This window comes from Myotis yumanensis, unplaced genomic scaffold (genome assembly GCF_028538775.1).
Source record: "Myotis yumanensis isolate MYYU_CA2020_CCGP unplaced genomic scaffold, mMyoYum1.0.hap1 SCAF_12, whole genome shotgun sequence".
Lineage (NCBI taxonomy): Eukaryota > Metazoa > Chordata > Mammalia > Chiroptera > Vespertilionidae > Myotis > Myotis yumanensis.
This window is the reverse complement of record NW_027223763.1, coordinates 30,834,928-30,859,263: the sequence shown is the minus strand read 5'-3', so window position 1 is coordinate 30,859,263 and position 24,336 is coordinate 30,834,928. Positions and strand designations below refer to the sequence as shown.

At 46.0% G+C, this 24,336-nt stretch overlaps 1 protein-coding gene across 3 annotated transcripts in view; it reads left to right on the top strand.

Annotated features, from left to right (window-relative positions):
• Positions 1–24,336, top strand: part of DAPK1 (death associated protein kinase 1) — a 159,674-nt gene that overhangs the window by 101,971 nt on the left and 33,367 nt on the right. For all 3 annotated transcript variants that reach the window (XM_070431394.1, XM_070431392.1, XM_070431393.1), the window contains exons 4-17: positions 10,218–10,356; positions 12,340–12,469; positions 12,646–12,694; positions 12,782–12,808; positions 13,280–13,432; positions 13,796–13,841; positions 15,468–15,557; positions 16,064–16,156; positions 17,414–17,533; positions 18,251–18,349; positions 19,192–19,290; positions 20,609–20,707; positions 21,621–21,818; positions 23,357–23,554. In XM_070431394.1, the coding sequence (XP_070287495.1) occupies positions 10,218–10,356; positions 12,340–12,469; positions 12,646–12,694; positions 12,782–12,808; positions 13,280–13,432; positions 13,796–13,841; positions 15,468–15,557; positions 16,064–16,156; positions 17,414–17,533; positions 18,251–18,349; positions 19,192–19,290; positions 20,609–20,707; positions 21,621–21,818; positions 23,357–23,554 (1,540 nt within the window). The remainder of the gene's footprint in view (positions 1–10,217; positions 10,357–12,339; positions 12,470–12,645; positions 12,695–12,781; positions 12,809–13,279; positions 13,433–13,795; positions 13,842–15,467; positions 15,558–16,063; positions 16,157–17,413; positions 17,534–18,250; positions 18,350–19,191; positions 19,291–20,608; positions 20,708–21,620; positions 21,819–23,356; positions 23,555–24,336) is intronic.

The following is a 24,336-nucleotide window of genomic DNA, read 5'->3' as shown; positions in this document are numbered from 1 at the left end:
GCCCGTGACAGCAGGCTCCCCTTTGAATCATGGAGGCCCCGTGTCCACCTAGATGCCAAGGAACTGAAATAACAGTTGTTAGTTCTTGGAGGGCGTGACGGTCAGGCGGAACTGTCAGGTGCGGTGTTTACATGGCGGGCTGCAGGGTGGGTTGGGAGAGAAGGTGTGAGACGAGTTAGAGCTTTCGTGACAGTTTCTGGGCATCAACGCGGACAGATTCTTGCCATTTCCTGAGCAACTACTATATGCCATACACTGTGCTAAGTGCTTTGCGTTTTATTTCATTTAATAAAGAAATCACAAAAAGCAGCCTCTTCAGAACACGGCCTGAGGACCAAGTCCCCTAAGACAATGAGGTAAAATATATCCCCTATCTCTGGAAGGGAACTCAAGCCGCTGTATTTTTTCTGAATAATAATTGCATTCACTGAGGACTTTTTATGCGCCAAGCATTGAGCTAAGCACATTATAGACATTTAATCTTCACAAAAGCCCGAGGAGGTAGGGCTCTGAACCCCGATCTGGTTATCTTTTGCTGCTTAGCAAACGACTTCAAAGCTTAGTGACTTCAGATGGCAGCAGTCATCTGTTCTGATCACGAATCTGCGATGTGCCAGCTCATCTCTGTTCCCTGCAGCATCAGCTGGGCGGCTGTCTGGGGCCCTGGATCACACGGCTGACGTGTGGAGAGGTCCCCTGTGCTCTGCTGCTTCTAGACCCTGTGGCATTCCTGAGTTGGCCAGAGCCCCTGACTGACCTCAGCCCAGGTTTCTATACCTTTTCCCGCCTTCACTGGGCCTGTAATGTCTTGCCCACCACAGTCCAGGCCCAGGGAAGCAGATTCTAGAAACATTCCTAAATCCCTTCACCTGTGCAGAACCCTAGGCGTGAGAAGAAGAGACCCAGAGATATGGGAGAACCATCTTCAGAGGTGGGGAGGGTGATTGTGTGGGTCGCAGAGTCGCTTGTGTTCTGTGGCCCGAGTTGGTTGTGAGCATCGCTTGGCAAACTACAGCCAGTGGGCCGGAGCCTGCTGCCTGTGTATGCATAGTCCTTGAGGAAAAACAATTTTTAAATGGCTGAAGAAGAAAAAAACACCAAGGAGAATATGGAGCGGAGTTGGGTAGTTGCAACAGAGACAGTATGGCCCACAGATCTTCTTGTAGAAAATGTTTGTTCTAGAGGCAGACTCTGCATCTGTGTTAGCAGAGCCAGATTCCAGGTCTATACAGGAAAGTTTCCTGGCTACAGCTGTCCGTGATAGGCACAGGGCCCTCGGCTGAGCGGTATGCAGGCAGGTGGCTGTGCCGAGGGCACTGTAGGCCAGTGGTGTGAGGGTAAATGAGTAACAACGGGTTCTCCAGGCAAGAAAAGCCCTGGTTTGTAATGTTTGTCTATTTCTATGATACAAATCCCCCCATAGCCCATTTCCAGTCCTGACGTGATGTCACTGAAGGTGGAGTTGGGACGAGATGCATGTCATTGGCTCTGCAGTGGGCTCGGGGCATCACCAGTTGTCATGCTGCCCTCGGGTGGTTCCCTCTCTAGAGACACACAGGGGCTTGGGAAGGAACGTGGTGGTGGAAAAAGCGTTGACATTCCATTGGCCTCTCGGGACTCAGGCAGCTGCCATCAATATCTGCAGAGCAGGAAGATGAGGATCCTTGCCATGGACCACAGAGCTGCCGAATTCCACCTGCTATTTAGTAGGCATTAATATCCCCCATTCTGCAGGCAAAGCAACGGTGCCGCAGAAAGAAACTTAACCCATCTGAGTCACAGGGTCCTCACATGGGTTTAGAAAATCTTGATTCCTGCAAAGATTGATAAGTTTGAACAAAACATCACTTTAAGTAACGTTAAAAGGCAAGTGACAGATGGGAGAGAACATTTGGGATACAGAAGAGATCCAGGCTTAGTATGGAGAGGAAGTAAGGAGCATCCATCAATCAATTCAGAACAATGACAGTCCAATAGAAAAATGGGCAAAGGGTGTGGGCAGACAATTTATACCAACTCAAATACAAACGGCCGATAAACCGATGAAAGAGTATTGGTCTCTCTGCCAAGCAGGGGAATGTAGGATAAAAGAGTGCCCTGTTCATTTCACCCATCGGATTAGCCCAAACTAAGAATACCAAGCAAGAGGCTGTGCTGACACAGCCTGTTCCTTAAATACATAACAACCAGCATAACCTTTGACCCAGAAATTCTATATGGGGCTGTATATCCCCCGGCTGAGAAAAATTCTCACACCCTCAGAGGAAGCAGGTACAGCAAAAAGTCATTGCCTCATTGCTGTGATAGTGGAAAATTGAAAACACATAATGGCTAGATAAACTCTGATCTAGACATCCCAACGAACATCAGGCAGCAGCGAAAGCAGGACGTGAGAGCTCTCTACCAAGGGTCATTGCAGAGGTGAGCGAGCATAGTCTGATGCCACTGGTGTTCTAAAATGTCCATAAGTCGGTGCTGTGTAGTTCACACACGCACACACACACACACACACAATGTTCCGAAGGGCTGTGCGCCATGTTCATACTAGGATATACTTTGGGGGCAGTAGAGAGGGGAGAGGGCCAGGATTGAGGAGGAGGAGGAGGAGCTAGTCTGAGGGACTTCAGTTTTATATATGCATGCTTTTGTTTTTCTTAAGAAGAACATATTCATGTATTTCGTGTGTAATATTTCTAAGAAACCAAATTAAAGTTCAATTCTCCCCAAATGGAACGGAGGGGGGAATTCGCATCTCCCTGGGTAAGCCCAGATCTTCCAGGTTGGCCTGTGGGGCCACATGGGGAGAAGGAGAATGAACTTTAATTTCCTGCTGTTACACAATTGAGACTGGACAGAAACCTATTAAATACATCTTTATTTAACAAGGAACTAGAGTCACTTTAAATGGGTGCTGTTGGGTTGGGGTTGCCAGCACTTCCTCCTGCTGAATCCCAGCCCCCCTTCCCCCTCCAGGCGCCCTTTCTCCCCCCTCCCCTCCCCCTCTCTGGCGGCTCTCAGCACATCTAGATTCCTCTATGGCCAGACTCAAGGAAAGATGCAGAGAGAGGTGTTCTCTCTTGCCCGGAGCGAAGGCCCAGCTTCCAGCTCACCTAGTACATATCCTGGTACCCCCCTCTGCCCCAGGTGTTTGGCCCCAGGAATGTCCACCCATTTCAGGAAAACCCTACTATGTAAGCGCAGGCGTGTGTGGCCTCATTCCATTGTTAACACGACATCCACATCTGCAGCCACATCAGAATCTGCCGCCATTAGGCAGCATCTGGAACAGAGAGCAGCACAGACAGTAGCTTCAAGGGTTTTTCTATCCCGTTGCCTGTGGCCAAGAGAAGTTAAGGCACTTACCTTGTGTCCGACACTCATATTTTATCCCCTGCCCCCAGTAGTAATGATGAACAGTAGGCATTAATATCCCCCATTCTGCAGGCAAAGCAACGGTGCCGCAGAAAGAAACTTAACCCATCTGAGTCACAGGGCAGACTGAAACCCAGAATGCCTGCCTCCAACGCCTTTACCCTTTGAACGATGTTCTTCCCTTAGGGGTTTCATTCTAGAAACGTTCAGAAGGCTCCTGCCTGCTTTTTGCACAGCCTCCCTGGGTAAAATGGAAATGAAAGATCACTTCCCTGTGTGATCTTGAGTGCCAGGCTTTCTTTCCTGTGAGAATCCCCAGAACTCCTTTTAAGTTGTTACTGAATTTTAGGTGAAACAGACAGAACATGTATTTTCACAGCTTGCATTTTGGATCCAAAGAAAGTGTGAAGGTTAGGAATTCCTTTGATATGTTCTGTGTAATTTAGATAAGCAACCGAATGGTGTTCCCAAACCCCCAGTCTACTTCGGACCTTAAAGTCACACCTATGTCACGAATGGGAAGAGGGGGGTATTAGGCCTCATCTTTCCCTTTAAATTCTGCAAAGTCCTCAGTTACCTGAGGAATGTAAATGAGAACTGGAGAGGTGAGAATGTGAAAACCCTCCAGGACTTCCCCAAGATTAACGAGATAGAACGGTCAGCACACACACGGGGAGGACAATGGGGCACTAGTTTCAAGTTTGGGTTTACTTAGAGGCAGAGCCAAGAAGTTGAGAGGACTTCCTCCCCTCACCCGGCACATCACAGCCACCAAGATGGTTATGTTTGAAGGAAGAACCATCTCAAAGGGTTGAGGGATTCCTTCAGGACTACAGCAGCTCTGCACTTCTCACCCACGTTTTTCTGACCTGAATTTAAAGGTTTTTACACAGTGCGTGAATGAACCCTTCCTTCGTGGGAGAACTGGAAAGCAAGACTAGCAAAAACTATCGGTTTCCAATTATCTCCCTCCTCCCGAGTTGCTTTAGCCATCCTGTAACATTTGGTTTGCAGCCTGTGAGCAGTTACTATCTGTTATGGGTTGAATTATGTCTTATGCACCCCCCCCCACCCCCCAAAAATAAGATAAGTTGAAGCCCTAACCCCAGTATATCAGAAACTGGCCTTATTTGAAATTGTAAGCAGGTTAAAATAAGGCTGCTGGGACAGGTCCTAATCCAGTCTGACTGGTGTCCTTATAAAAAGAGGAAATGCTGCACAGAGGGAAGACCACGTGAAGACACAGGCTGGGGCTACGTAAAGGCGGGAGGTTGGCGTGGTGCATCTACATCCAAGCGATGCCAAAGGTTGCCGGCAACTGCTAAAAATTAGGAATATGACCCGGCTGACACCTTGATTTCACACCTCTAGCCTACAGTACTGGGAGAAAATAAATTTCTGTTGTAAGCCATCCAGTTTGTTAATGCAGCTCTAGCAAACCAATACCAGTACCTGTACCTAGCCCTTATAAAAGATACATTTAGGATAAAATAAGATAGAGAATGTCAGTTCATCTGTCATAGGTAATATGGCATGTTTTCCAAAGATGGCTGTAGCATCTTCTCCTGACCTACATGTTTGTCTGTCTCTAGACTCTGGAAACTCCTCCATCAAGCGATGGAGTCTAAATCCCTTTTCTTTGAATCTGGATGGGTTTATGACTCACTTTAATGCTGTGTGACTTCTGAGGCAGCTTCGGCCCTGCTTGCTGGAACTCTTGCCCTGGAGCCTTGGATTGCCATGTAAATGGTCCACTTGCATTGAGTCTGCCATGCTGTGAGGAAGCCCAACTAGCTCAAATGGAGACGACATGGAGACATGAAACTACCTGGAGAGAGGGGCCCAGACAGATCCCAGATGCTCCAGCAGTTCTGCAGTTTCTACTTTAGCCACTCTCTGATTGTACCCCCATGACAAAGACAGACCCTGTGCCAGAGCTGCCCAGCCAACCCGTCCTGGACTCCTGACCCATAGAAACCTTAAGAGATAAAAAAAAAAAATGAGTGTGCTCTGTGCATTGCACTGGATGCTTTCCTTTAATTTTAATGTTTAAGATGTACTATATTATCACTTCCGATTAAATAAACTTGTATTTAGAGCAGATGAAACACAACCACAAAATCTCAGTGGCTTAACATGATAGGATTTATTTCTCACTTGCTCAAAGTCTAATGTGGATGTCACAGGTTGGCTGGCTCTCCCTCAAACAGTGACTCGGATACATATTCTTTTTTCTTAATATTTTTGTATTGATTTGAGAGATGAAGAGATAGGTAGGTAGGTAGATAGATAGATAGATGAGAAAGAATCATTGATCAGCTGCCTCCTGCTTACCCCACAATGGGAATTGAGCCCACAACCCGGGCATGTGCCCTGACCGGAATCGAACCATGACCTTCTAATTCATAGGTCAATGCTCAAGGGCCAGGCAAGGGATCCATATTCTTAAACCTAATGTCTCTGCTGCCCCCTGGTCCTCCTTGGGGCCCTCTGCTGGGTATAGAGGTATCAGGGGTTATTTTCTGGTTAGTTTCATTTTAAAGAACATCATCTAAGAGGAACCAGGGCCCAGGCCAGTCTGCCCCCAGGCAGTCTGGAATGTGTAAACCATTTGTTCCTTGGGTGGGAACGATAAAACCTTGTGATTCATTAGCTGGCTGTAAATTGCTCAGATTGTTTGGCCTCCTTTAACCATACTGTCTCTTATTCCACTTGTCAAGGAATCTCCCCAGCTCCTAACTATCCTGCCTCATGATCAGACACAGTCCCAGCATCAAGTCCTGTTAAGTCTTGCATAATTTCTAGGAAGCGTTAGGAACCCCAAATAGTGTTTTATTTTAGAAATTGGAATCCTGTGATCATTTCTCTTATGTAACTCTGAAGGCCCACTTTGTTTTTAAAGCTGTAATGTATCCTAATTACATTCTGTTAGGGATTGCTTTTAGGAGAGGCATTGGTGGGAGGGGAAGGAATGGGAGGAGAGGGAACCTTTCACATTTCCCAGCTCTCTCTGGGAGAAAGCAGCCAGTGCTCATTAGCATTCATTTCACGTAATTTCCATAATAATGCTATAATTTAAAACACTCTGACTCAAAGACCTAATAAAGGAGGTAAGATTTTCTAAATTTGCTGCATAGATTGCTCATCTCTCCTTCGATCTTCCTTCTCTTAAGCAAAATGTAAAATTTGGAACGAAGAGTGGAAGTGCCAGGTTTTGACTGATCCCTTCTTAACATTATTCTGCTCTTCAGCTTTTGAGTTCTCGTTCTGAGCATGCGTGTGAAAGTGCCTACGTGAAAGAACCTTCAGGTCACTTTCTACCTTCTGAGATGGGGGCGGGGGACAGTAAACTGCCAAACGATGCTTGTCATGGCTGAAATCACTTCCTTCCAATCACTTTGATTAATGACTAGAGATTTTATAAGTAGAGACTCATGGTGGGGACATCTGCCTTCCCGGAGGGGTGTGAGGAGGATGCATGTGTATGTAGGGCCTTCAGGCAGCAGGAAACCAGGGATGGGTCCAGGCCTAGTGAGCTGGGCTCCCTCACCCTCCTGATGTCCAGCTGCATGACTTGGCTTCCTGGACAAGAGATGGTGTGGACCTGGTCGTGAACAGCAGGAAATCTGAACAGGACCTGCGAGCGGGGTAGAGGAGGAAGCTGGAGATGGCCCGTGCCTCCTTCCTCAGTCCTGTCAGGCGCTGGCCCCCTTCGGGCTGGTCCCTCACCTGGGGGCTCCAGGGTTGTTCTGGTTCTCACTTCTGTGGTCAGGAAGCACCTTGGAGGTGAGTTGCTCAGCACAAGAAGACTGAATAGGGGGACCGAGCCGGTTTGGCTCAGTGGATAGAGCATCAGCTTGAGGACTGAAGGATCCCAGGTTCAATTCCGGTCAAGGGCCCATGTCCAGGTTGCAGGCTCGATCCCCAGTAGGGGGCATGCAGGATACAGCCAATCAGTGATTCTCTCTCATCATTGATGTTTCTATCTCTCCCTCTCCCTTCCTCTTTTAAATCAATAAGTATATTTAAAAAAAAAAAAAAAGAAGAAGACAATGGGAGAGTATGAGATGGCCACTCCAGCTGAAAAAGAAGTGCTAAGACTTGGCCTGGGACAGCAGTGGGGTTCCTAGAAAGGACTTGGGCCTCCTCCCTGTACCAAGCTGTTCAGGAGCTCAAAGATTCTCCCCAGCTCCGGGCAGCCAACCCCCAGCTGTTTCTCCATGTCAGGAACCAGCGACCTGTGTGAGCAGGGGGAGTGCGGAAGGCCCTGGAGCTCAAAGATTCTCCCCAGCTCCGGGCAGCCAACCCCCAGCTGTTTCTCCATGTCAGGAACCAGCGACCTGTGTGAGCAGGGGGAGTGCGGAAGGCCCTGGAGCTCAAAGATTCTCCCCAGCTCCGGGCAGCCAACCCCCAGCTGTTTCTCCATGTCAGGAACCAGCGACCTGTGTGAGCAGGGGGAGTGCGGAAGACCCTGGAGGGGGACAGAAAGAGAAGCTGGGACTGGGCACCACCGTCCCTGGAGAACCCCTCCGGGGGTGCAGCCGTCTGGCCACACCCATGGACTGGAGCCTGGAGAGGGAGGAAGCAGGGCGGGGACTCTCACGGGGAAGCCTCGGGGAGGGGTGGTGTTCTGTAGGAAAGGGCTTTCCTTCCTTTGTAAGGGCACCAGTTCTGCTTTCTAGGCCTCAACTCCTGCCAGACCTGCCTGCCAGTTGCTTTATGTATATTTACTATCTTTATCCTCAAAGCTCTAAAACTAATAGGTCTTATTATTCCCATTTGATGAGAAAATGAGGCTCAGAGAGAAGGAATAACCTCTGGCTGCAGAGTTAAGATTTCAGCCAGATGTGCCAACTGTGGGCCAGCCTCCCACGGAGCAGCCCTCTGTGGCTCCAACGGCAGAGGGCACCGAGGCAAACAGGATGCAGCATCTGCCTCAGCAGCGGTCGGTTGACAATTTACCATTTTTCCTCCTTTTTGTTCCCTGTGGTTGAAGGATTCCCTCTCCATTATTATTGGTTCTTTAAAACATACATATATGTATGTATGTATATGTGTGTGTATATATATATACATATATATTTATGTTTTTAAAAATATATTTTATTGATTTCAGAGAGGAATGGAGAGGGAGAGAGTGAGAGACAGAAACATCAATGATGAGAGAGAATCATTGATCAGCTGCCTCCTACATGCCCCACACTGAGGATCGAGCCCGCAACCCAGGCATGTGCCCTGACCTGGAATCGAACTGTGACCTCCTGGTTCATAGATCCACCCTCAACCACTGAGCCACACCAGCCAGGACATTATTGTTGGTTTTTAAGAAGAATAAGAACACAGAGAAGTAAGAAGCGGAGGGTTTGTGGAGTTGAGTGGGAGCCATGCACTGTGGGAAGGAGAGGGCAGCCGGGCTGAGAGGCTGCAGACAGGAAGGTCCCTACCCGGCCAGTGTGGCCAACTGCAGGCCTCTGCCCCCCAGGGGGCTGCTGGCCCTCCTGGCTGGCTCTGGCGCTGTGACACATCGCAGATCGGCCAGAGCCCTCTGCTCGGGCCCCAGGGTGGAGGAGTCACCTCGCCCTCTGGGTAAACATCCGGAAGTTAAACATCAGAGGGTGGCCTTGCCGCAGAGGCAGGTAATTAAGACTTTGAAAAGGGGTCCCTGTTTTTAGTGTGCTAAGTCACCCGGGGTGTCTGTTCAAAATGCTGCTGCATTTCCTGATCCCCACTCTTAGGAACTCTCAGGCAGCAGTTTGGAAGTGAGGCCCAGAATCTGCATTGTCAAAACGCCCCAAGCAGTGTCCATCCTATGGACCGTGGACCAGGCTAAGGAAGACACTGACTTGGACGGAGGACTCTGAAACTTTTCTTTAAGAAAACAGCTTTTTCTGTCCTATTGTTTAATCCCGTGGGCACCCTGTTGTCAATATAGGTATGGTGTTCATGGAGCTGTCTTGCTGAAAGAAAGATAATGAACACAGCAGTTATATGCATAATTGCAGTTAATTATTATGTTGTGAATGTATAGTTAAATGATAAACATTAATTTATAAGCACTCTTATTAAAAGTTCCCTTTTATTTGCCATTAATCGGGGGAGTTTGCTCCTTTATCCACTTGACTAAAAAGTTTTGAGTTCTTGCTATGTGGTGGGCACTGTTCAGGAAGGTGGGGACAGATGTGGGCCAACAGCTGGAGCTGATCTCTACCCTTCAGGGCCTTACAGTCTGGCCAGGGAGATTGATTAAATAAATCCCCAATAGCCATATGCATTTCAATTTTGTGTAAGTTTATTCTTATTACTTAGGGTATTTGTTAAATTCATTACTAAATGTGACTTATATAAACATAGAGGGATTTGCCAATAAACAAATACAAAAGAAAAAAATCCTTGTCAATCTATGTACTGTGATTTGGGGTTTAAAACATTGGTTGACATATGGAATATGAACTTTCCAGGTACCCTCTGATTGAGCTAGGAAGATGTATTTTTAATAAATTCTGTACAAAGTTGTCGTTTTGTTTCTTAGTCAGGGAGTTGTGACTTCATCTCCAAATACGTTTAATTAAAATGTTTTAAGTATCCATTGATCCCCACCCCCATCATGTCTCTGCTTCCTCCCTCATTTGTGAACATAGTGCCATTAGGAAAATGGTACCCAAGTGCTTTTGAGCACAAATGTACCTGAATGCAGATGTCTCATCCAGTGAGAATTCTGATTCCGTGCTTAGCACATCCTTATGCTGTTCTCTGGCCTGAAATTTGAATGTGCCGATAGTCTATGAGAGAACACATCAACTCTGAAACAGAACTGTCATCAGTAACCTCTGCTTCTTGATTTCCAGTGTTGCAGGTGGCGAGCTGTTTGACTTCTTAGCTGAAAAGGAATCTTTGACTGAAGAGGAAGCAACTGAATTTCTCAAACAAATTCTTAATGGTGTTTACTACCTGCACTCCCTCCAGATTGCCCACTTTGATCTTAAGGTACGTTGCTGAGTGTTAGTCAGAGAGAAGCTGATGAAAACCACAGCATTGGTTGTTTGTTTGCTAAGAAAAAAAATGGAAGCACTTGAAAGAGATACTTGTCGTTCCTGTGGGTATAACAAATGGAATTATCAGTGTAAATCAGCCAGTGTATAATGCATGCCTTCTGCAGTGATTTCTAACTTTGTGTGGAATAGAGGCTTAAGATTAATGATTACATTTGAGAATCTCTGGAGAAGAATCAAGAGGTCTCATCAGCCAGATCTCAACAGCAACAGAGCTGCTGTTGGTGATAGGACATTTTCAGCTGGGAGTGCCCACTGGCTTCCCAGTCTCCATCCCCCGGTGGCTGCAGGGCATGGAAGATAGAGCCTCAATTTCTACTCTTCCTCTTGATGCAAAAAGGCTTATGGGTCTGACTCTGTCACCGGCAATCAATCAAGCCAAATTCTGAGATTGGCTTAGTGGGGTCATACCTGGCTAGAGGCAGGGCATTATGGGAGCTAATGTCATATTCCCAACAGTCACAGAGGTCATGGTCTCTTTGGGAAGGTAAGACACCCTTGAGCCACAGGAAGTGACAATGTCAATGTTAAGATTCAAGTGCAAAGTAGCATGTGATCGATTGCCAAGTGAATGGTTTAGATCATTGGAGCTAGGTTAGGACCATAGCAGAGGAAGGATTTTCTTCATGCTATTGTAGCAAAGCTATGAAGACCCCATCTCTATCCCCGCAACACTCACTAAGGCACACCCCAAAGACTGCTGTTGCAAACACCTATGGTTCTGTGCTTGACCTCTGGTTTCTGGCCCTGGGAACTGGCAATGCTAAAGAGTAAATGCTGCCCTAGCCAGTTTGGCTCAGTGGATAGAGCGTTGGCCTGCGGACTGAAGGGTCCCAGGTTCAGTTCCAGTCAAGGGCACATGCCCAGGTTGTAAGCTCAGTCCCCAGAGGGGGTCATGCAGGAGACAGCCAATCAATGATTCACTCTCATCATTGATGTTTCTCTCGCTCTCTCCCTCTCCCTTCCTCTCTGAAATCAATAAAAATATAGTCCAAAAAAAAAGTAAATGCCCATAGGCACAGCTCTTAGCAACGAAGAATGTCGAGATGGTCAGTAAACTCCCGAACTCCCTCCTTCCCTCCTGTTTTATTTGGAAAACTCTGAGTGCTACTTTTTCTCCCCAAGTTCCTCAAAGGGGTCACACTCCAGTCACCCCTAACTTGATAAGATGCCTTGTATCGGCTTCCTTCCATTTCCTGTCTCCCCATTCCTCTACCAAGTGGCTCCCACATAAGCCACATGCCCCCAAATGGCCCAGGTCTACTCCTGGGAGAACCTAAACCAGAACATTTATTTTTCCTGGTGTTCTGTTGCAAGTACCCTTTATGCCTGTTTTTCAGTTGTTTTTTCAGGGGAAAGGAAGAGTTATTCAGCCACCTTACCTGAGTATAGCATAGCTGCTATATTTTTTTATTGTGGTAAAATAAAGATAACTTATATTTTATACCATTCTAACCATTTTTAAGTATGCAGTTCAGTGGCATCAGTATATCCACCTTATTGTGCAACCATCACCACCATCTACTTCTAGAACTTACTGATCTTCCCACCCTGAAACTATGTGCCCATTAAACAGTAACTCCCCATCCTTTCCCCCAACCCCATCTTCTCACCACCACCATTCTACTTTCTGACTCCATGAATTTGCCCATTCCAGGTACTTCACATAAGTGGAATCATATAATAGTTATCCTGTTTTATCTGGCTTATTTCAGTTAGCATAATGCCCTTCAAGGTTCTTCCATGTTGTAACAAGTTTCAGACTTGACTTCCTTTCTAAGGCTGAATAAATATTCCATTCTGTTATCTACCACATTTTGTTTATCCATTCCTCTGTTGGTGGACATTGGATCTTTTCCCACCTTTTGGTTACTATATTGCTGCAGCACTATTTCTTGTTTTTCTTTTTTTTTTTTAGCCTGAAAACATAATGCTTTTGGATAGAAATGTTCCCAAACCTCGGATCAAGATCATCGACTTTGGGCTGGCCCATAAAATTGACTTTGGAAATGAATTCAAAAACATATTTGGAACACCAGAATTTGTTGGTAAGTTTCTTTGCTCCTGTGCTCACTTATTTCTCATACGCATTATGTTGGCAGAATTTCCCCGGCTGAAGCATCATTTCCCTGGTACATGTGTCCGGTTTATACATGAAAATACGATCTGTTGGTTTGCTTCCTTTCGAAACTATCTCTCTCAATGTGCATTTCTTTCCTCTTAGCTCCTGAGATAGTCAACTATGAACCGCTTGGTCTCGAGGCAGATATGTGGTAAGCAGTGCATCCTTGATGTTGTCATCTTTCTGATTTAATTTATTATTATTCTGACATTTGTTTTTGTTTCTGTTTCATGTCTAGGAGTATTGGAGTAATCACCTATATTCTGTAAGTACCAGAACCCACAACTTGTATTCTTTCCCTCTTTCTTTGAGACCATATGTTTTATTAAGCAGTCATGTTGATCTCTTCAGCTTATGCATGCTCTTTATGTAAACATTCACTTTACACCCCCAGAACACGCTTAGTTTATACTAATTAAACATTTTCTCCGACTTTGAAGTGAGTCATCAGAAACTGCAGCATAATCACTGGAAGAAAGCATGTTCTGTCCATCACTGAGGAAACAGGCTAGAGGTTTTTTTGTAAACTACTAGATGCTGTTCCAGATTAACTTTTTAAATGCATCCTTTGCATTAAGCCGAAGCCTTTGCGCCTGACAATTAAATGGAATTCTAAAACGATTGCCCAAGCACCACATTATAATCTTACTCCTCACCCCCCTTATCAGGTATTATGGGAACGAAATGACAACACACGAGGTAATTGTTCATGTTCTGTGCCCCACTTTATCAACAGCCTAAGTGGGGCCTCGCCATTTCTCGGAGACACTAAGCAAGAGACGTTAGCAAATGTATCCGCCGTCAACTACGAATTTGAAGAAGAATACTTCAGTAATACCAGTGCCCTCGCCAAAGATTTCATAAGAAGACTGCTCGTCAAGGATCCAAAGTGAGTGTCCACTGTTCCCGAAAAGTGCTCGGCCGTGGCCTCCGCTCCACGAGGGTTTGCCCCTGTCCTGTGCACGAGGCCACACCTAGGAGACCCTGGTTGTTTGCTCCTCGCAGGGGGAAGCATGCCATGTGAAACGCCTCAGGAAATGCAGGCTCCTGTATACCTGTTCAGTCAGTCCTGCAGGCACAGTGAAAATCATGACACAGGCATACTTTTTTCTCGACTCTCTTCCATGAAGCAAGCCCCAAATTTCATTTTCTAGAACATCTGTTTTGTAGGCCCAGCCAGCATGGAAACAACCATAGTGTTTGTCTCTGTGGTGACAGCATTTTTTTCTTTCTTTCTTCTTTCCCCACAAAGGAAGAGAATGACCATTCAAGATAGTTTGCAGCACCCCTGGATCAAGGTAAGCTGCCTTTGGTGACTGGTTTGGGTATTAAAGGGCCTCCTGAAATTGGTGTGTTCCAGAGCATTACTAATTCTGTGGGTTCTAACCACAGGACACTTCTGGAGAGTTGTGTTTGCTTTTGGTACCATATTTGAACACAACTAGCAGATAAGAGTATGCTCATGGTAACGGAGGTAGAGAGGAGAAAGCTATCCTAATGCAAGATTGTAAAGGGATCTGAAGGTCAAGTCTACTCAAACTGAGCCCTCATTCCAGGAGGCCTTTCGGCCAGGGCCTATGGCTACCTCCTTGCATATTTAGATTAAATAATTGAAGTTGCTGTGGATGAAAAGGGGTCCTATGGAAAGTAACCTCACAGAGCGATCTGATTATAAATTTCTAACTGGGCAGGTCATGGGTCATAGTGGGTAGTCATGCCCCAGGCATAAAACTTTTTTAGTAAGAGATTTATCTTTCCTGAAGCAATAGACAGGGGTCCGTTGTTTACAGTGTATCTATGTTAACACACCTTTGAAATAAGGGATAACCACCTTCAAGAGAGCACATAATCTTGTTAACTCTCCTGTAATCCAATCCCCACCTTGATTTCACCCGTCATCCTATAATCTTCTTTACATTCCCTCCCTAATTTCAGATGCATAAAAGAAACTGAAAATGTCATTCCCCAAAACATTTGGAATCTTACTCCCTGGCAACAGTTTGGTTCAAATAAACTCTGATAGAAATTCCACACACAAAAGACCTGAAGTTCCTTCAGCAAGAACAGAAAGGCCTGAGGGTGGGGGAACATGGCAGTTCCAGAATAAAATCATGGAACCAAGAACAGGTTGTGATGCCATGACTTGCATTACAAAAGCAGGTCTGGTGCAGCTAGAGAACTCTTTGCCTGTACCAGGCCCAGACAGTGGCCAGAAGGCAATGGTGTCTCTCTCAGAGGCAGAGCTACATGGCTTCCTGCAAAAAGGTGCAACAGAAGGCATGCTAATGCTGTCAGACAGGCTTAATTCAATGACCTCTGAGGTCCCTCCGAGCTCTGAATTACTTGATGTTCAAGTTCAAATGCCTCAGAACATGGCCTCACCATGCATCTTGCCACTCCCAGACTTTTTTATGAAAAGCTGTAATTCAGCTTGACCCAAGCTCAACTTTTCAACTTTTCCCCAACATCCAGCATCCATATATATTATCCAATATATTATTGATTTCAGAGAGGAAGGGAGAGGGAGAGAGAGATAGAAACATCAATGATGAGAGAGAATCATTGATCTGCTGCCTCCTGCATGCCCCCCACTAGGGATCGAGGCCACAACCTAGGCATATGCCCTTGACTAGAATTGAACCCGGGACCCTACAGTCCACAGGCCCGATGCTCTATCCACTGAGCAAAACCAGCTAGGGCCCCAACATCCAGTCTTCGTAGATTGTAGCAAATCCTTAGCCACAAGCGTTAGCCTCTGCCGACTAGGTTCCTAGGTCCTGCATTTTATTTGAATATGTTTTGTTATTCTAGCAAGGTAAATGTGTAAGCAAGTACTCCAAATAATGAGAGGTTTCAAAAAATTGTCATGTAACACATTTCTGTAATTTGAAAGCTGTAAATATTTTCTTGGACTTTCATTTTAGCCTAAAGATACCCAACAAGCACTTAGTAGAAAAGCATCAGCAGTAAACATGGAGAAATTCAAGAAGTTCGCAGCCCGGAAAAAATGGAAAGTAAGATTATTTGACATGGAGGGATTTGCTGATTCTATTTCTTGTGCATTTCCAACAATTGTATGAGTTGATAGTCACATTGTCTGTCATTACCATCTTGCCTGGGACCATGGACAAGACCCTTGCATACTCTGCTTCTCTGAGGGGGGATGTGCAGGGGTTTTGCTAGGGTAAGAGCTAATTCCTCAAAGAATCAAGAACAATATATCGAGAGGAAAAGGGATGTAGGGCATCCAGTTCTGTAGTTTAATAATGAAATGGAGAAGGAGACTTTCTCTCTATCCTATTGTCTTGATGTCTAAGACCTGTAGAATTATTCTTTAAGCAAATACAGTCCAACCTACGCGTGGGATGCCTGCCCCCGAGAATGCATGCTAACAGCAGTGAATGCCATCTCAGAGACTGTCACTTGCACTGATTTGAGTATTGTTGCATAAGCTCTCTCTCTCGTCCTCCCCCTGCCTTTATTTATCCTCTTTTTTTTCTTTTCTTTTTCTTTTTTTAAGCAATCAGTTCGCTTGATATCACTGTGCCAAAGATTATCCAGGTCGTTCTTGTCCAGAAGTAACATGAGTGTTGCCAGAAGCGATGATACTCTGGTAAGCAAACTTGTTTGCCTTGGTGAGGTTCTTTCTTAGGACTAGGTATAGAAATGTTTCCGTAACCCTCTACCAGCATATCTAGGTTGTTTGATTTGTTCGACAACTCAGAAAACCTGAAGTCATGTAAATGTCAGACTTACCCTTCCTCGTCTCAGGTTAGGGAGTTGGGATGGCTGATGTATGTACTTTGTTGCTTCTTCATCCGTTTTTCTGTGTTTTGATTGGCACTATACCTACTCCCATTACCTCTAACACTGCCACCCACTTCCTCCTACAGTCACAGTTTGATAAAAGAGACACTGATCAGTAGAAGAGGGAAAAGCTCATTTTGATTTTTATTAAACTGAAATGAGAGCCTTCTGTTGCCACTGACCTGAGAGACTCTTGGGTTGTAGTAGTACAAAAGGGCCAGATAATCCTCCCCCTGAACACACACTCACACTCCCCACAAAATCAGGGGAAAAGCAGTAGGGCTTGCTGGTGTAGTGTGTGGTAGACCAGAAGGCTAAACCCACTTGCTTTGTTAGCATTGCACTGACTGTCCAAAGCCCTTGAGAACAACTCCATAATTTTTCCCTTTAATCCAAACTGAAACCTAATCACAGATTGACTCTTCAGATATGACTAGACATACTTGAATTCAATAAGACTTTGCTCTGACAGTCAGACAACAGGGCTTTGTTAACCCTGGAGGTAAAGGGAACTCCAGGAAAGGCAGAAAGGGTGATTCTGTGGGAACCAGGCCACTCCTGTAACTGAATAGTCGGCGTTTCCTGAGTGGAATCTGGGGATTCCAAGGGCAGGAGCACACATCAGCACACACCAGCTCTTTCATTCCCACCTCCCCCCACAAAGTTAGTACTAGTTTCCCTGAGGCTCAAGCTCTAGCCTTGTGGTGTGAAAAGAGATTGTATATGTTAAAAAGAAAAAGAAATGAGAGAAAAGCAAGGTAGAAGAAGGGAGAGGAAGGAGGCAGAAGACTGGATTTGGGAATTGTGGGTCCAAAGAAAAGATAAAACTATTAATATAAGATAATGAGAATGATTGAATATTATTCATTAAAATCATCCTGAATAATCGGTTGGGAGAAATGACATTTATTGCAAGAAAAGTTTAAGGTAGAAGAGGAACCTAGGCCGTGTAGGAACTCCAGGTGGGAAGACTTCTTCCTCTCAGACCTTGGGTTCTCATTCATCTCAATATCCTGCGAATCCCAGGACATGTTAGAACACGCTCTTTGTTGTCTCTCTCAAGGATGAGGAAGACTCCTTTGTGATGAAAGCCATCATCCATGCCATCAACGATGACAATGTCCCAGGCCTGCAGCACCTCCTGGGCTCATTGTCCAACTATGATGTTAACCAACCCAACAAGGTCTGATCCTGTTCTATCAGGGATAATGGCGGCGGGGGGGGGGGGGGGGGGGGGGGGGAGGCATGGGACTATGCACCTCCAAGTCCCAGGGGGAGAGACCCTGTCTTCTTCCTCATTCTCCCTTCTATTTGCAAGCTCCATACTGTGGAAAAGCTCACTTCTGTGTAGAGAGTGAAATGACTTAGACATAAGGTCTTTTTGCATTCAGTGCCTTTCTTCATGCAAGGCCATTCCACATGCACCAATTACACCTCTAACCATGAGCATTTATTTTTTAAAAATATTTTTATTGATTTCAGAGAAGGGAGAGGGAAAGAGAGAGATAGAAACATCAATGATGAGAGAGAATCATTGATTGGCTGCCTCCTGCACGCCCCCTACTGGGGATCGAGCTTGCAACCCAGGCATGTGCCCTTGATCAGAATCAAACCCAGGACCCTTCAGTTCTCAGGCCAACGCTCTATCCACTGAGCCAAACCAGCTAGGGCTAACCATGAAAATTTAAAGGACTCATCCCACAAATGAAAATGTTACCTTTTGATTGTGAAACCAAAAGAGGAAGCATGCTGTGTTCTGACTGTCCTCCGTTCCTGTTATGTAGCAGTCCTCACGCACCTGTTGAGACAGGAAGGTGTGTGGGATAGCAATGATAATTCGGGCATTTTTTTCCTACCAAACCTGAAAAATCGTTTTGTTTTGTTGTCTTGCCTATTCCAGCATGGGACGCCTCCATTACTTATTGCTGCTGGCTGTGGGAACATTCAAATGCTACAGTTGCTTATTAAAAGAGGCTCAAGAATCGATGTCCAGGATAAGGTATCATTCTGTCTTATTGCAAATAAATTAATTTTTTAAGTATTCCCAAATGCCTCTGATCTTAGAGGTAACAGAAAATAGCATGTATCTCTACTTCAGTTTCCTACAAGGGAAGCTGAATTGCTGAAGTAGCCTGGTCCAAGCTAACAGGTGTTGTAAAGCAAGAGGAAAACGTTGATCTTTGGGCTCTGTTTTTGGATATCAGCCATTCCTTTTCACTACCTTAGATATTTCTCCTCACTGATCACTTACTAAACAGTGTTATTGTAAGATGTCACAGTTGGGAAAGTTTTCATTGTCTAATTCGTCTCACCAGAAATGTATTTGCCCGCTGGTTTATTAGGGCCACAGGGAAGGATGATATGCTTTGAGGTGTAAATCGCATTGGAAGTGTAGGCACATTGATTAACAGCTAAATAGTCATTATAATGGATCTGTCCTCTGCTTCTAAAGACTTTCAACAGAGCTGTAAAAGGACTAGATTTGGGCCTTGACAATATAGGGACTTCCAACCAGAGGTTCAAGTGAAGGTTTTAAGAAAAGAGAAACAACTTTTTATTTTGATGTAATTCTAGAGTTGCCAAAAAAAATCTGCAAAGATAATACACAGAGCTCCCTCATCCCCGCCCCCCAGCTCCCTGGAATGTTAGCATTTCACATGACCTCGATCCCTATGCAAAAATAAATGAAATGGGGGGGAGGCGGGAGGGAAGGTTGTTCCCCATGGAAGGTGCTTCTGTGGAGTTTGCCGTCACGGAGGAAGGGGAGTAGAGTGTGTCTGAGTGACGTGCATTCAGATCCCTCAGCTCTGGAAGTGTGACTCCACGCTGGTTTCTGCACAGGGTGGATCCAATGCCATCTACTGGGCCTCTCGGCACGGCCACGTGGACACCTTGAAATTTCTCCATGAGAACAAATGCCCTTTGGATGTTAAAGACAAGGTAAGGCCGCTTTTCTTAGGGACGGGGGAAGTAACAAACGGCTGCATTTGAGCTTGGTCTTGTCACGCACATCAGGAGCCAAAGAACAAGGATTCGGGACCCAAATCTTCCTACAGAGAATTTAATCTAGAAATTTGTTTTTGCCGGTGGCTTGGTCTAATGTTACAATCTGCTTTTAGCTGAAATCTGCCAGACAGTTGCCATGATACGCAAGCCGTGAATTAATTTGCATGAGTTACATGAAAGCCCTAAGTTCTAGTAGAAGGACAACCAGAAAGAGACCCGAGTCCTGAACCTCACATTGGCTCACCATGTGCGTGTCTCTTGACCACACTCTTCATCTCTGAAGTGGCTGACAGTGCTGACCTTACAGTCACCGGCACTAGGAGGATTCATGAGGCAATGCATGTAACGTAATGCATGTAAAGTAAGGCATGTACAGTAAGGCTTTGGGGAGGTCAGAGGTTATAAAATTTCTGACTTAGCAAGATACCTTCCTTACACACACTCGGCTTTCATTCAGTCCATCCCACAGTCCTGCACCTGCACCGAGGATTCCTACCTTCTCACCCAGGATGGGTCCTACTGTGCATCCCATCTCTGCTTCTAACACTTGCCGCATAAGGTCTCGCGTTCGGTCAGAGCTGCCACACACAGTCGTATGGATTGTGCCCTGCACCAATCTAAGAACGACATTCACATCATAGACGAGTGTATTTATCATGGCCTTTTTCTGTCAGGTGGCGATAAGGTATCTCGTTTTGCTGTGTTTTAATTAATTTATTCTGATGGGTTTTTTGGCAGCTCTACGTAAAATACCTTAAGGAAGTTGCTTCTATTACTAATTCACTGAAAGCTCATAGTGATGTTTTAAAAATCTCTGAGAGTATAAGAAATGAGATTCTAAACATGGACCATGAAATCAGAAACATGTTAGTTAATAAAACTGTCCCTTTACATATCTGCTGGGTGATGAACCTAATGTTAAAGAAAGGAGTTTTGTGTTTAAAGAAATCACATAGCTGGAAGCAGCAGTAGATAAGTGTGAGAACAGCCGTCACAGACCAGGGAAAGCCGTCTCGCCTGGGGTTGTATGACAAACAGGGTGAGCCCGGCGTATGGGTTTAACACCAGCTCCATGATGACACGCCACCCCCAGGGTCCCTGGCCCAGGCACCATCTGGACAGAGGGAGGTGGGCACCCCCCGAAGGAAGGAAGTGGAGCCAGGTGTGTGTGGCCGGGCCTCCAGTCCTATGCCTTCCAGTCCCCACAGCCTGCTCCCGAGCCGCTCTGAATCTCTGGCCGTTTCTTTTGCAGTCTGGAGAGACAGCCCTGCACGTGGCGGCTCGCTACGGCCACGCCGATGTGGTTCAGTTACTGTGCAGCTTTGGCTCCAATCCCAATTTCCAGGACAAGGTGGGTCATGGTAGCTGGTGTCTTCCCTTCCTTCTGCTCTCTGCATGATGTACAGGCAGACAATGACATGGCCCAGTCCTCCCAGTTTTATCCAAGTTTCTGCTTCGATTCCAGAGGGTGGGGCCTCAAACAGAAACACCACCTAACATCCATCTATTTAATCCTCTGGACAACCCTATGAGTTGTTATTACTGTTACTGTCATTCTCATTTTACAGAAGAGGAAACGGAGGCAGGGAGAGGTTCAGTATCTTGCCCCGGCTCACACAGCTTGTAAGTGGGAGAGCTAGGGTTTGGGATTCGAAACCACAGGGTCTGATTCCAGCGTCCCTGTCAGTAACCACTAACTCCAATGGCCTTGCGTAGGCAGACATATGTGTCTAATGATGCTGACCATGAATATACAGCCTTCCAACCCTATAGACCCCACGGCCAGCCCTCTCTTTGACTATTACAACACGGTTACTTCCGTTACTTTTACTTGTATGTTTATGTTTATGTGACTCATCTTTGTCAAATGCATGGCAGACATGGTGAGGCATCAAGATTGTTATGAGAATTCTTGTTCAAAGAAGTGCTCTCTTACCGTCAGTAACCTCAGATGAAGTAAACGTGGCACTTTTGTGAGAAAGATGCTAAAATTCCACCTGCACGGGGGCTCGATTGTTCAAAAGCGCTGAGCTGACGTCCTTCGTCGTTCAGATGCTGACAATGCCACATGCATCCAACGCACAAGCGTTGAGGAGACAAAACTAACGAAGGAGAGGCCTGTGTCTATTAATTTCAGACTCATGTTTCACTCCAGTAGCTGTCCGCTCCCTCTCTCCATTGCCTTGACTTTGCTGCCGGGTTCAGCGGGGACTCTCGCCTGGCCTGCACTTTCTCTCATGTTATTGCACCTGTCGCCTCGGCAGGAAGAAGAAACCCCCCTGCACTGTGCTGCCTGGCACGGCTACTACTCTGTGGCCAAAGCCCTGTGTGAAGCTGGCTGCAACGTGAACATTAAGAACCGAGAAGGAGAGACACCCCTCCTGACAGCATCCGCCAGGGGCTACCACGACATTGTGGAGTGTCTGGCTGAACACGGAGGCGACCTGAATGCCTCTGACAAGGTGCGTTGCGGGTGAATGCATCACACTCGCCCAGAAGTGATCTGGGGGGCTGGAGGGACCACAAGCCTTCTGCAGTGAGTTTACCCAAGAGGAACTTGAATACAGCAAATTGTAATTATCCTTTCTTTTCTCTGTTCCAAAGATTCCATGAACTTTTCTAGATTCTGTTTAATAATTAATATTCACTTGTGGCATGTAGCAAAATTTATGAATTGGTCAGATGTCTCGGGTCTCTTTTATTTTAGCCTTTCAGCTGGGAGCAGGTACAGTGATGATCGCTGAGCCCAAGACAATCCTCATTTAGGGCTAAAATTGGCAGTGCACTATTAATTTGTAGATAAACAAAGAAATAGGTGGCTTATTGATTTCCATCACCTGCTATTTTGTAGAAACTCAATCTAGACCAGGTGTCGATTTTTAATTAAGCAAATTCAACGTGATCTGTTTTTATTGTGAGCTTGTACTTAAAATGAGGCCGTGATCTTGCCATATATAGTTAGACTTGGACACTGTAGTTAACTTAGTAACAGCCATTTTTGGAGTATTTTCCTGGTACAGAGAAATGGTTCTCAACTGGGGGCGACCTTGCCCCCAGGGAACATTTGGCAATGACTGGAGACATTTATTGGTTGTCACGGGCGTTACTGCTGGCGTCTAGTAGATAAAGACTGGTGGTGCCTCTTATATCCTCCGACTCACAGGATAGGACCAAAATGTCAGTCAGTGTGCTGAGATTAAGAAATGTTTCTAAAACCCTCTACCAGCTCCTGAACTCAATACCTCTGCTCACCAGGGATTCTCTAAAAGGTAGAAGGACTCCTCAGGCTGGTCTTTGGTGAGACGCAGAGTAAGCATGTCATCTTTGCTTTTCATACATGTGACAGCCCTGGACCAAATCCCTTCGCATCACTTTCACAGCTTCTCCTGGTGTAAAGATTGCTGAGCAAATGTTCTTAACACATTGTTTGTGGGTAGTTTTTATCTTGCGCTAACAGGTGGCGCGTGGCGCGGGCCATTTTTGCTAATTTTTTGCGCAAATGGCACCGTTCAGTAAAATTACGATAACTTTAGTTTACGTATTTATACGTTACCCGCATTCTACCGCTAGTCTATAAAAAACGTATTAATACGTGTCCCGCGCTCTACTACTTACAGTCAACGTAAAACGTATAAATACGTTTCCCGCATACAGTGTGTTAAAGGTATCTTTCAACTACCTGAGAAAACAGGCCATTGGAGGCCTGTTACTTCCATCCTGTACAGGCAGAGACAAAAAGCAGCGTCCAGTCTTCCCACCCGATTGCACCGGCCGAGCCTGGATTAACGGCGCCGATGGTCAGCAGAGTCTGATTATGCAGAGTGGAATGTATGGAGCCTCTCCCCCGCCCCCCAGGAGTAAATGTGTGGTTTCTGATCCTCCTTCAGCCTTTGCAGTAGGGAGCCTTTGCCCATTAAACCCAGCCCGGTGGCGGCCGGAAGGGCGAGGCCAGGCCCACGTGCCCCAGTGGAAGTGCTCATGGCCCTGGTGTCTGTTGCAGGATGGACACATCGCTCTTCATCTCGCTGTGAGGCGGTGTCAGATGGAGGTCATCCAGACTCTGCTCAGCCAGGGAAGCTTCGTCAATTTCCAAGACAGGCACGGCAACACCCCCCTCCACGTGGCCTGCAAGGACGGCAACGTGCCCATTGTGGTGGCCCTCTGTGAAGCCGGCTGCGATCTGGATATCTCCAACAAGGTAAGGCGGAGAGAACGACCCCTGAAGGGCCCACTGACCTGCTTCCGGATGTTGTTCAGATTCTCTTTGCATCTCTTCATTGTTCAGTCGGTATTCCTCCAGTGGACCTTTTCTTTTTCTTTCTTTTTCTTTCTTTTTTTTTTTTTTTTTGGTTAATCTTCACCTGAGGATATTTTTCCATTGATTTTTAGAGAGAGTAGAAGGGAGGGGGAGAGACAGAGAGAGAGAAACATCCACGTGAAAGACACACATCGATTGGTTGCCTCCCACAAGCACCCCAAACAGGGTCGGGGATCGAGTCTGTAACCATGGTACGTGCCCTTGACCAGAATCGAACCCAGGACCCTTCAGTACTCGTGCCAAAGCTCTGTCAACTGAGCCAAACTGGCTAGGGCCATGTTCTTTTTCTTTTCTTTTTTTAAATATATTTTTATTGATTTCAAAGAGGAAGGGAGAGGAAGATGGAAACATCAGTGATGAGAGAGAATCACTTATCAGCTGGCTCCTGCACACCCCCCCACTGGGGATCAAGCCTGCAACCCAGGCATGTGCCCTTGACCGGAATCGAACCTGGGACTCCTCAGTCCACAGGCTGATGCTCTATCCACTGAGCCAAACAGGCTAGGACGGGCCATATTCTTGTTCATGTGGCTCTCCACTTTCAGTCATAGCTTACATATGACTTTTGAATAGTTTTGTAGAGTAACAGAAATTATTGCATTAATAAGTACTTCCTGCCTAACCTGGTTACTACATATGGGCATTGAGAGACAGACACAGAA